Genomic DNA, 13769 nt, shown 5'->3' with positions numbered 1-13769 from the left:
TTGACAAAATGATATAAACAGCACCTGAGGAGTCCAGTTGTGAAGATACTAAATCAGAATTACAAACGGTGCTGCAGCGCTGAGTCATAGTGAGGGGTGGAAAACTCCGGATCCAGAGGGTAAAACCCCTGTTTCTGAGTTTTAGTTTTAGCTCACCTGCACCGATCCAGCTGATTGGAATAAAACTTTACCGGATTTTCCGTCTCTGGTCATATCAGGTTGATTTTCAATAACAACTACTGTTTGTGTCGTCTGTTAAAAAAAGGCTGCCTTCCTTGTGCTGGATTCCAGGGCTTTGCCGCCCGCACTGGAATTAAAAATAAAATAAAATTTAATAAAAATAGAAGGAATTATTCTCATTAGACGTAGCACTGTGGCAAGACTTTCTCTCAAATTTCTCAAATGTATGTCTCTGCAAACTGTCTGACCCCTCTGTCCGATAAGAATATCTTTCACATGCAGGTCCTTGTACTGGTGATCTTTTGGCCTCTCCCCGGACGAAAAAAGATTTGCAGATTAAAAATTCTCAAAAGACAGCATCTTATAGTGAAGTGAACAGTGAAGCGCATTCGTCCGATGAACCACAAATCAGCATTCGCCTGTTTCCCAGCGATCTCATGAAGCTCATTCTGCGTTAATGTTGATTTAAAGACATCTGGGAGGTAAATTAATCCCTTGATTTGACCTAAAAAGGCAAGGTACGGCTATACGCCGAAATGCTGTTTTGACCCTAGTCTATATTTACCAGAGATTAAAAACCTCATGCAAATTAAATTATAAGGAAAGTATTGGCACTTTCAAAGCACCATGAACCAACCAGCAGAGTTCTGCGGAAGCCAAATAGCAGGTGCTTCAGTCACAAAACCTGCAGAATTATTTGACGCGTCAAGCGGAACAAAACCATCTCCAATGATCACCAGCGGCATCGGCGAAGTGGCTGAGCGGTCGCTATGTAGTGGTAAATTGAAGCTCGCTGACCGAGATGGATTGTCACTTAACTGGACGGTGGGAAAGAAAATGCGTGGAAAGCACAAGAGCGGCTCCCACAATCCAGAACGCATTGCCTCAACCGATTTGAACGTGAGGTCTTTCCAGAAACAACAAAATGGGTCGTATGTAACTCAAATGTAGCTCAACGATCCTTTTCCATGCAAGTACAGAATTCCACAGAATAAAATAATTTATTTGGATATTTAAGTGTGCAGCACATAGTTTTCCTGAAATTTTCTTCGAAATATATATATATATACATATATATCAATATATGTACACACATTTTTCCCATTGCGCTCTCCTGGAAATACAGTACACCTCTTGAAAATACATTTACCCTCGACCAGGGGGACTGTGAGGCAGAGGCCAAACATTGCAGTAAGCACAGAAGAACATTTTTGGGCTGAAAAGAATTTTTTTTTTTAACAATAACTGCATGGCAAAAATTGCATCTTACATAACGTTGGCAGTGGAGGGACGTAGTTCATCGATAAAGGACCGAGGGCTCCACAGCAGTGAGGTAGGACCAGGTGAAAATATCAATGCACCAGCACGGTTTCCAATACAGTATCAATTATATATATAAAAATATGGACGATAAAAGTTATAGTTTGTTCTGTTGTTTTCAAACTGCAGCCATGTTGATTGTAACAAGATAAAACAAAAGAACACTGATCTCATCAAATTCAATGTAACTATAAATTCAGTTTGTACAACATTATCTTCGTTAATATTGACTGTTTTTATGAAGATATCTCAAGTTATAAGAGTAAAATGGTGATATATGTATAATTTATATGTATATATAGATATACGTATATACATACAGTATATATAGTATAGATATTGTAACATGGGCCTTATATCAAGTATCCAGCCTATACATACACAGCCTTATGCCTGAAATTCAGGCCCCGAATACAACAAATCGAATCGATCCTGGAGATTTTCTCAGGGAAGCAATGTTAGTTTATAAATGACAATATACTGTATATATATCTAGCAGTTTTAAAACTCAAAACACATGACTGTAAAGTGCTTAAATGAACTAATTCCACACTTAACATTAAAGAGGAGCATGCTGCCTATACAGAGTATTAATGCAAAACAATGCAAAACACAAGATAGGAACAAAAAGAGTCCATTAATATAATTTTATAAATATAAAATTATATATATATACTATATATATATATATATATATATATATATGGTTTTTTTTTGCAGTGCATGCCTAACAGAGGGATGAACCAGCCAGATGGATTTTGAGAGACATTCTGTATTTGAATCAAACCCTGTAATAACCCTGTAAATCACCTCAGCAGCGTATATATGATGTTTAGGGTCTTGGACCAGACTACAGTCCATGACCGTCCTTGGATTTGGGGGAATACAGGATTGTACAGGTTGTGGTTGCATTCAACACAGTAACAATGGTTTTCATGGAATTACACATGAAATTAAAGAGATGTGACATGAGTATAATAGCAATTATTCACATAAATATTGCAATTCATCCAGATTAAAAAAAGAATGGAAATATAGAGCCTATGTATAATCTTTCTAAGATCATAGCCTTGCACCTTTCTCTTTCTATCCTCCCTATGAGAAACACTGAAGTGCTGCATTTATATACTTTCAAATGAACTCTGTCTGGTAATAAGGCGACCTCTGGCCTTCACTCCCACCGAGTCCTCCGACGCGTCAGAAGGAGCCGTCATGGCTGCCGCTGGAGAGGCAGATTAAGGACCATTACAGGTTCTCTGGGTTCGCCCACGGGCCTGTTCAGCATCTCGCATTCGTTGGGTCGCACGTGCTCCTCGTTCATGTGGGAAACCTCGGTGGAGCCTGCCTCGAAGCCGGGCACGGTGTTGGCCACGTGCACCACGTGCACCTTGTTGCGTCTCTTCTTGCTGAGCAGGCAGCTGAAGACTTTCTTGAAGCCCTTGCGGAAGTGCTTTGACACCAGGGCGTAGACGATGGGGTTGAGGCAGGAGTTGGCGTAGGCCATGCAGTGCGACAGGATCCTGAAGGCGTAGGTGGTCTGGTTGAAGGGGAAGTCTCCGTACAGGTAGCACAGGATCACCACGTGGTACGGCAGCCAGCAGATGCAGAACAGCACCGTCACGATGATGATCATCTTGGTGACCTTGCGCTTGGCCCGCTTGGACTCAGACATGCCGTCCAGAGGGTCCACGGCCGTCCACAGGTACTTGATGGTGCGGGTGTAGGAGAGGCTGACAATCAGCACGGGGATGACGTAGCCGAACAGGAAGGTGCACGTGTCCAATACCTTGCGGTTCTGCTCCTCCCAGCCGGGGATGCACACGGTGCTGTTGGCGTAGTCGATCAGGTCGTAGTAGCTGAGGTACGGGCCGGCGAAGACCAGGGACAGACCCCAGATCACTACCATGGCCACCACGGCGTTGCAGGGCGTGCGGAGCTCTCGGGAGCGCAGCGGGTAGCGAATGGCCAGGTATCTGGGGGGAAACAAACAAACAAACAAACAAAACCAACACAATGAAGATGATTAGCACAGAAAATGGAAGATTTAAGCAGCGCTCCAAATACCTGCAACATGCATCACTTTTACACTGCAGGTATTTGGATTGCTAAGCTTTTAGAGTTATGAATATCATGTTTACGTAGAGGAAAAACTTGATTCACGGGCGGGTCGACACAGTAATACACTGATACATGTTATCGGCTTCATTTTCCATATTTTAATTTAAGAAAGGTGTACAAAAAAGTGTCCTAGCCTGTGGAATGCTGTGATATTCTAGCGCTTTGCCATAATCATGCACTGTTTTTCAAGCTCTAGGTTGTAAAACAGAATACATATGTATGTGGAAAGTAGGTGCGTCCATTACGAAATGAATAAATAAATATGGATGATAGGTAGGCAAATGGATGGACGGATAGAAAGATCCAAAGCTGCTGCAGGTTTTGGAAAGAGAGGAGGACGTCCACGGCAGGCGACCTGACCTCCCCACCTTGCTTGAAAAGACGGATTGCAAAATGATTTTGTGGCGATAAATCTTTTTAATTAACACGCAGCCCTGGAAGGCAGGCGCCTGTGTTTGCAGTGGACATCGATGGAGGATATGAACGCCGTCGATATTGACTCAGCCGCTATTGTTGCCTGGCAACTGTAATGAGGGGGTTCCTGTCCAGATGGATGAGAGGGTTCCGGTTCAGATAACTGAAGTCGGGGTTAGGCGCCCATTCCTTAAAGATGGCCATTGAGTTAAGTTACGGTATTCAGTCGCACTCTATAAGGTCCTGAAGGTCCATTTCTTCTAATCTCTTTGGGCCCCAATTAAGGTGTCGAAGCCGAGACTTCAGATGAAGTTCCCGTCTCAGATAAAGGAATGAAGGAACACTGTCCCGCGTTTGAAGTAACTGCTGGTTTAATATTAAGAGCTGCGTCTTCAATTTCTAAAAGAAACTTCCTCTTGAATGGAGGAAGTGCGCACCTCGTCTGTTAGAGGCGACGTAGGTGGAATTTACCGTAGCCAGTATCAACAAAAACAACATTTAGCCTGTGTTCTGACCCCCTGTTAAGTTGACAAAAAGGAAAAAAAACAGTCCATCAATGCACTCTTGTAGAAATATAATTCAAATGCCTTTATTATATTTGCTCATGCAAGGTGGCATTAAAAGCACACGCCTATGCCTGTCTAGCAGGAGAAATGGGCTCCGGTGCACCCTGCTTGGCATTTCTTTGTAGCCTGTTTTTATAGGCTACAAAGACACTAATGATGTCTACTTAAGAATTTTTTGACGTTGCCATGGTCAACCCATGGCCCACGTTGTTCGTTTGGCCACGCGAGCGGCGAAAAACTATGAAAAATTTTCATAGCTCTCGAACCAGACAACGTACAAAGACAAACGAACCTACTTTTTCATATCATTTTGGGACAACCACTCTTTATTGCTGAAAGAACAGGCAACTAACAAATGTTAGGCTTATAACAACATAAAGTCCCATTCCCACATTGGCCTCCTTAATGGAGAAGTTCTGTATGGAGTCTGTTCCTACATTAGATTGAACATTAAGATTAAACGATTAAACTGGACAAGCTTCAGCTCGTCTTTTATCATCACACACACACCACAACACATGCACTACGTGCAGCTGCGGCCGACACACACACGCCCAAATGCAGACGGAGCCCTTGAAATGTATTTTTCCGCATTTCTCCCATCGTTGGTACGTTACGTCCAGTGTGGGCGTCCGAGGACAGGAACCTTCTCCACCCGTTCTACCCCTCCCTGTCCAACCGTTCCCTCTCCGACTCCACGCTGCGGTGCAGCTGGAGGGCAAGAAAAGCGCTTGTGCCCGATGTCTATGCACCGCAACCCTAACAGCGAGAGATGCGTCTAGGCTCTGAGTGGCATTTTTAAGAAGAAAAAGAATACAATTGAAGAATACAAAAACCCGTCTGCGTGAAGAGTGGACGTGTTTCCGTTTCTAGTCTTTGCAGCCAAGCGTCACGGTTTGTATCGGACTCGGAGCTTTTCCGAATGCTTTTTTTTCTTCCCGAAAACAAATAATTTATTAATATTTGTACGAAATAAATATTCGTAGAAACCCGCTATTGTGCTTTGCCAGTTTTGGATTCAGCTCCACCCCAATTTTTCCCACATACTTCCATTCTCAGCCGTGCTGGCGTTGCCTTGCCTTCCTGGAAATGTTACTAGGTCCAGAGTCTGGAAATTGATGCAACAAATTCAACGGAACACTTACACCAGCTCCTTTTCCCACATTAAAAAATTGTCGCAATAGTTTCCTGAAACTATTGCCTAAGCAAATTAAACAAGTTTATTCTCTTATATCAATCGCAAGGTTATTAAATGGATGGCAGTCACTGTAACCGACATAGATGGCAATCTGATAATACTAGCTAATTGAAAGCGAAAGTCATCAAAACCCACTGTTTGACTGATCATCATCGTCGCCCATCTCATCATCAATCGCTACCTCATCCTCTTCCCCCTCATCATCATCACTGACGACACCAGCAGCCAACAGGTCAATTAGCAATGGGGGCGGAATTGGTCCACAAGACCAGACAGGTTCCAAAATCCCTCCCTCTGTCCCCTCCCACCTCTAAACCTCAGCATGTGGTGTAGGAGTCCGGAAGATGGGCTCAGCTGCCTGCTCGTAACAGGCCACTCGATAGTTGACCCACTGGATGTGCGGGATGACTGAGCCTGCCAGGGTCAAGGTAGTTGACAAGATTGATGACGTCAGCGTGATGCAGGAGGATGAAGAAGATGTCACTGTCCGGGGTCCTCGCTACTACAACTTCAAGCTCGGCTTGACGGCGTGATGCAGGTAGAGAGCAACCCGTCTGTCTGTCTCTGTCTCTCTCTGTTCTCCTGGGTCTGTCTGGATGGCATGGATCTCAGTGACCTCAACCTGAAATGGCACAAAATACCATAAATGCATGGTAGCTTATACTGTATAAGTGGCAAACAATCTGCTAACACAAAACCTCATTGAAGTTTTCTAGGTATGGATCAATCAACTTACTCCATCTGATGACATTAGCTTATGGGCTGTTCCCTCCACAGTGAGAGCAGCTGTCTAGCACTTCGCCAGCCATGCTTCTGCCTCCTTACTCCCCCAGACCTTGAGCATCAACTGGGAGAGCTGCTGCTTGTTCTCCTCATTGCCCAGAAAGAGCTTAAAGTCCTCGGGTTCTCCTGGTGGTCGTATCCTGCACTTTGAACTTCTCAGAGAATTCCACCTCAGCCTCTCCTGCACCTTGATGGAGTCAGGCTGGTAGGTGTCAGTGGAGATAAAGTGCTTCTTGGCTACCACCTGGTCCAGGACCTGCAGGCAGATTGCTCCAAATGTATGAGGCCGGTTTATGAGGACATGAAAGAGGGTGTTCCAATTTTGGATGAAGATGGCATCCTTGGTACTTCATCTTGGGTACTTCATCCATCTTGTCATCCAAGAGGAAGTGCAGCATGGTGGCTTTGATGCTCTTGGCAAATAAGCCATTGGGAGGGCCCAGGGGGTGAGGGACAGGTGAGAAGGAGTAGCACATCAGCGCCTCAAGATCAAGTGGCTCCTTTCAGACCTGATGAAAAGCTGGAATGCCAGGTTCCTCTGTTCCTGTTACTGGATGAGCTGCAACACAAGGACAAGCATATACTGTAGTACAACCAATGCACCAGAGCATTCAGCTATAAAGGTGATTCTGGTGGGATATTGTGCAAATCAATATACAGTATCAAAGCATAGAACATATAAATTGCTTTACCTTTCCCTCTGAGGATGTGACCTTGACTGTATTGTCGCAGGCCTCCATCGTCAGCAGCTTCTGCTTCTTGATGGGGTCGGAGAAGCTTGTCTCACACGCACCCTGGGGCCAGTCTCGGATGAACACCTCCTTGGTGGCCTTGCCAACAGCCTCAGCACGGGCGACACCGACCTCGACCTCGAGGGAGACGGGAGCACCGGAGGCGAGAGGGAGAGAGGAGGGGCTGCTTGTCCGTCAGTTGGAAAGGGTTGGTGAAACTCTTGAAAGCAGCGATGGTGCGTCGGACTGCCTCCTCACTCTTCTGGATCTGGGCCGGCACCGGCTCATGATGTTTCCCAGCCTTGGGGGAACTCAGGGTCGTGGATAAGACCACGCATGTGGTTCGGCACCCACGCTGGTAGGCTGGGAAGTTGGTGAAGATGCTGAGGGGACATTCCTTCTGCCCTCGCTCTCAGCAAGATACAGCAAGTGGTATCATGGCAACAGAGTCAGGTTAGTAAGTAGCAGCATTGGGCTGCTGTTCATGCCAATTTGTAAATACTTGTGATTTATGTTGATTTTTACGTGTGTTATATTTGAGATTTTTCAACTTTCTGTTTTGTTTAGACAGTTCATTCATTGCAAAGATATTGCAAAAAAAGAAAACCCAGTGGCGTCACTTTTGATGATGAGATGGACAACGATGATGATCAGTCAAACAGGGGGTTTTGATGACTTTTGCTTTCAATTAGCTAGTATTATCAGATTGCCATCTAGGTCACTTAGAGTGATTGCCATCCATTTAATAACCTTGCAATTGACATAAGAGAATAGATTTGTTTCATTTGGCTGTTGCAGGAAACAATTGCGAAACAAAATAGCAAAGGTATATTGTTTTGAGCCTAAAAGTTGTTACTTGCCTGTTTTTCACCAACGTAGAGTGGTTTTACCTGGTCGATTCACGGTGTCAAAATTATGAAAAAAGTAAGTTAATTTGTCTTTGTATGTTGTCTGGTTCAGGAGTTATGAAAATCTGTGTATTTTCACCATTTGCATGGACATCACTTGAGGATGGCCGCCAAATGTACCCCATGGGCCATTGGGTTACCTTGGCACCATTGAAAAAAACTCTGAACAAGACACAAATAGGGTCTGTTTCTTTCAATTATTATAAAATTGAAAAATTATTATGGAAACAAAATAAAATAAATACAGAGGTGGATGATTCCAGGTTCAGAAAGTAATAAGTCCTGACAGGTTTAAGCTCCAGCCATTGCACTGATCCACTGGGTGGACCTCCGGGATGTTGATGCTGATCAGCAAATCCACATGGTTGTCATGGGGGATGGTGGCTCAAGCGGTAGAGCTGGTGGTCTAGTGATCTAAAGGTCGCTGGTTCGATCCCAGGCTCCTCCTGCTAGCAGGCTGTAGTGTCCTTGAGCAAGACAATTAACCCCTCATTGCTCCTGATGGCTGCGTCCGTCGGTGTTTGAACAATTGTAAGTCGCTTTGGATAAAAGCGTCTGCTAAATGACTAAATGTAATGTAAATGTAAATAAAATCCCGGGGTGGAATTTTGACTTTCTGAACCAGGATCAGATCAAATATTGTTTTTCTGAGATCCCATGTGCTCGTACCTGTCGACGGACACGGCGGCCAGTGTGAAGCTGCTGGCGTACATGGTGAGGTTGATAAAGAAGTGGACCACCTTGCACATAAAGGAGCCGAACACCCAGCCCTCCAGGGAGTAGATGGTGGCCTGGAAGGGCACGCAGAAGATGATGAAGAAGAAGTCGGCCACGCTGAGATTGAGAATGAAGAGGTTGGTGGTGTTGTAGCCCACCTGGCCGCTGCGCAGCAACACGGCCAGCACCAGGCTGTTTCCCACGGTGCCGAGCAGGAAGATGAGCGAGAACACCACGGACACGATGATGCTGGTGGGGTTCAGCTGGTAGCCGCTGTCCGTCGCGTTGGACTGGCCGCCCGGCTTGCCAAAGTCCTCCAGGTCAGACATGTTGACGGAGTCTGAAACAAAGGAAGGTGGAGGCGGATTGTGCAGTAAGCATACTGTGGATCCGAGGAGCGATATGTCTTCAGGGTTGAAGTTATATGAAAAGATGATTACTGTCTGGATTAGGGAGTCTTCATCTGGTCTTCACTGTAGTTTGATGTCATGGACATTAAAAGTTGCATCTGAAGATGTGGCACAGATTTTCTATTGTTATTATTCTTATTTATTTATTTTAATTGTATTATTATGACTATTTATTTGTTCATTGATGTGTTTATTTATTTATGTATTTATTTATTTATTATTATTATTATGACCACTGCTACTACTTATGCTACTCACCTAAAGGTTTGGTACTACTTATCTTAATTATTATATAATATGATTAGTATTGGTATTAGTAGTATAAGTATTATTAGTATCATTAGCAGTAGCAGTATTATTATTATTAGTAGTAGTAATTATAAGTTATACCCCCACTATAATTCCCATATGTGGTTAATCTACAATCTATATAAAGGTGACGAAAGGAATTTAAATGAATGCAGATTGTATCCCCTGTATGTCTGGTTCCTTAGTAGGATTCATACTGGATAAATGCGATTTTTTTTTTTCCCTCATGCAGCAGCCTGCTGAAGGCAGTTCACGTGTTGGTGTCGTCATGTTCTGTTTGGTTTCGTGGAGTAGTACGTGATGCCAGAAGTGCAATTTCTCTCATCAATTTGCTTCCAGCATTAACCGTCTATTTCCATGTCTCTACTTCTATCTCACTGCAGGCTGACGTCAGTGGCTTTACTCTCCGGGTTTTATTTAGCCCACAGAAAATGCCCCTGTTCATCCAAAAGATGAGTGACGGGAAATTGGCTCTTAAATTGGGGTCGCGAGGCTCTCAGCGATCAGATTGATGAGTCACGATGAAGAGACGGCTCCAAACTGTCAACGTAGTTGTTGTTTGCTTTTACCAAATGAAGAGTCGACGGCCTTTGGTTTGTCAGTGGTAAGACTTGTTGTCTCTATTTTTGGGAGGTTCCCGATAGATTCCCCGTCATTTCAAAAGGTCTTTGAATCACATACAGCTACTACAGCAACTAGGAAATCCAGCCCAAATAACCATTGTTCAGTTTAAGTGGTAAGTCTGTTCTTTAATTTTATACTGTACTTACCAGCAAAGACTGTTCTATTTTAGCACTGTTAAACTGAATGTTTATACGAAGTAATGACAGTCTTTTCATTTGCATCTTCAAGATCGTGGCCAATCATACTCCTCTTAGGAATAGCGAAGTGGTGGATGGGGGCCATTTATGGCTTGACTTGGAATTTGTAAAGATTTTAAATATTAAGGTCTTAAGATGAGCAGCTGGTATTCTGTTGAGTGCTTGCCTGTAAATTCCACGTGCTTTAGAACAACTAGAATGTTAAAGGTTTTATTCAAATTCAAATTATTATTGTGACTACATGAAAGGACTATTTTCTCTGTTCTGTGATTTCAATGGCATTTCCTTAAATAAATCTTGAACCTCATATGAGGTTCAAGTAAAGTTCTGGGTAATTGAATATACATTAGTTTGTGCGATGTGAAATACACTCAATCACTAAACCAGTTTAAGAGAAACTGACTGATGTACGAAGCGTGGATGTACACACATATATTGTGTTAAAATCACTCATAAAAATGTATTCAAATCACAGCGGGAAATCAACAGAAAATAAAGGATTAAAAGACCCCCCTCCCCCCAAAAAAAAACAAAAAAACGCCCACCGGTTCTGGGGCTGATCCCGAATCAGCCTGACCACATGGCAACAACAAAACATTGCGACAGATTGCAATGTTTTGTGCAAATAAATGAGCGCAAATTGGAAAAAATGTAAGTGTTAAATGTATGGCCGAACAAATTGAACTTTAATGAGGACATTGCACGGTATCAATTGTTGCACTTACAGAATAGCAGCTCTGTGATGCAGCCATTTTAGTCTTTTAAAAATGGAAATGCGCTCCTTTGTACTGTACAGCCTCCCCTTTCTATTATTTAGCCGAGCCAGAAAATTCAATTAAACGTGTATTTAATTCCAGACTGCAGCGGAATGTCGGCGGGCAGAAAAAAAAAGGTGTGAAGATATCTGTATTCTGTGTTAGAGGACAAGTTGAGATGAGGCTAATGTAGAATGGGTGTAGAATCCATACTCACTTTGCAGGGCGCACACATGGTATGTCTTTATAAGTCCCAAAACATAAAAAAAAGAGATCCCACGACAAAAAAACAAACAAACATGGATGTATTTTGTCACTGAGCAGCACAGGGTGGCACCCAAACCCCCACTGTCTGATAACTTGTCAATAACACTCCCATCATCATTACTAGAATTATCATTATTATAATTATTATTGTTATTGTTATTATTATTATCGTTGTTGTTGTTGTTGTTGTTGTTGTTGTTGTTATTGTTGTTGTTGCTGTGATTGCTGTTATTATTATTTGGCTTGAGGATTAAAAAAAATAAAAAATAAAGAAAAATCCTCAAAAAGATTTGCTCCCTCATGCAATAGCCACACGTGATCAAACAGAAAGGGATGGAGGGATGGAGGGATGGAGGGATGGAGGGATGGAGGAATGCTGAACCTACCGGGAGCGAAGTGTAAATCCAGTGTTTTCCAGTTCTCTCCCCAGCAGCAGCAGCAGTGAAGCTCTCAGCACAATCACTGTCTTAATCCAACCACGCTCCCCTCTCCCCTCTCCCCTCTCCCTCTCTCTCTCTCTCTCTCTCTCTCTCTCTCTCTCTCTCCCCTCCTCTCTCTCTCTCCGCCCCTGCGTATATTCCTCTCTTTGTACATCGATATCTGCCGGTGTCGGTGGCATCTCACTCTCTCCATCTCCATCCCTCCCTAGCTCCCTCTCTCCCCATCTCCTCCCCTCCCCATTCCTCTGTATTCATTTTAATGTTTCACACTTTAGAGCAGGGAGGGGTAAAGGTGGGGATGGATGGATGGATGGATGGATGGATGGATGGATGGATGGATGGATGGATGGATGGATTCTCCTCCTCTTTCTCCTCCTCTTTCTCCTCCTGATTCGATTAGTGCATAACCAGGGAGGCTGCACTGACATATAACCTACAGATAAAGAATCATTATTTTTCAGGAATTAATCAGCCGGACGCTTTGTATGAATCATTACTCAGTGTGGGGCAGTGGTGTTCACAGGGTTTGTGCGCTGGATCTTAATGTTAAGCCAATGTTGAGAATTATTAGGGGTCCAGCTCCCGAAGGGGGCGGCGACCGCTATAGTTTGCGGTCATGAAAAATTGGTCTCAGTGGCGTATGGATGTCACGGAACCGGTGAACGCACGGACGCCATAAATAAGACTTGTATTCGGGGCAGCTCCGACACGCCGTCTCCCGAGTTTGATCCTAATCGGTGCATTTTTGTAGGAGAAGAAAAAAAAAAGTTGCGTTTCTCATCTCCGCAACGCGCGCGCAGACTTCTGATTGGTCAGCGACAAGCGTGTCATTGCATAGCTGGCCGCGTGTAAGGACTTCGGGCATGTGCAAGATGACGGCGCGCAGCCACTGCCCGACATTACTGTAAATCCGGCATTTTTAAATACCCCAAAATTTGAATCTGCTCACTGGACTTTTTGATTGGACTTTAACTAAAGGAATATAAGACACAAACTCTGACAGAATGTGCCTACGCAGAAGCGCAGAGATAACCGGCGTTAAACACAAGGTAGGTGTTGATTTTGGAACGAGGATAATGTCGTTTACAGTCTTCCTGAATTGTAGTTAGTTGTAACAGAAATTATGCAAAGTTTCACAGTGACAGGTATTACTTTATTACCATTAACCTTTGTTATGTTTGAAAAAAAAAGTTATGTTATTACCAGAGGACAATTGGATTGAACAAAGCGGAGCGTATTAGATGTGATAAATATATATACGCTTCCGAGGACAACTGACACGCAGCAGAGTAAGTTCCACGAAATAAAAACACAATAACAGCACTGTCAGAATTTACAGACATTCCAGAGATATCTCTAATGGGACTCGTACAATCTTCCTGAATTGTAGTTAGTTGTAACAATGAGCGCGAGAAGCATTTTTTTACTGTGTCTGTGTGATGAAAGCATTTCGTTCTTTTTGTGTTTTTGGGTTCCAGGTGCCTCCAAGAAGATGACATTCCAAGGCAGCAAAGAAGCGGCGGACGGGACTCGTTGATGGAGGGGTCAGCCACTCTACTCTTAAAAAAAAAAAGGACAAAGCTACTCTCTGAAACCTCTGACAGAAATAGAATTAGCAGTCAATTATTAGTCAAATCATTCGATGAATGTGTACTTATGTGGTCTAGGTTATATAAGCCGTAGATTAAAAAGCTACATATATTAAAGAAAATAAGAAAAATCCATCAAACCAGCTTGTTTCAACGATTCACAGATAATGATTCCTTCAACCTCTATCAGAATCAGAATCAGAATCAGAATCAGAATCAGAATCAGAATAGTCGTCATCGCCA

The 13769-nt window shown here is 43.4% G+C and overlaps 1 protein-coding gene across 1 annotated transcript; it reads right to left on the bottom strand.

The window, feature by feature from the left end:
- Window positions 1-2710: 2710 nt before the first annotated feature.
- Window positions 2711-9264, bottom strand: galr2b (galanin receptor 2b; the record flags this gene model as incomplete). The annotated part of the gene is made up of 2 exons (XM_080008968.1): window positions 2711-3473; window positions 8888-9264. 2 exons carry the CDS (start codon window positions 9262-9264, stop codon window positions 2711-2713), a joined length of 1140 nt encoding a protein of 379 aa, XP_079865094.1.
- Between the last annotated feature and the right edge of the window lie 4505 nt (window positions 9265-13769).

This window comes from Zeus faber, assembly GCF_960531495.2.
Source record: "Zeus faber genome assembly, chromosome: 11".
NCBI lineage: Eukaryota > Metazoa > Chordata > Actinopteri > Zeiformes > Zeidae > Zeus > Zeus faber.
This window is presented reverse-complemented; position numbering and strand designations above follow the sequence as displayed.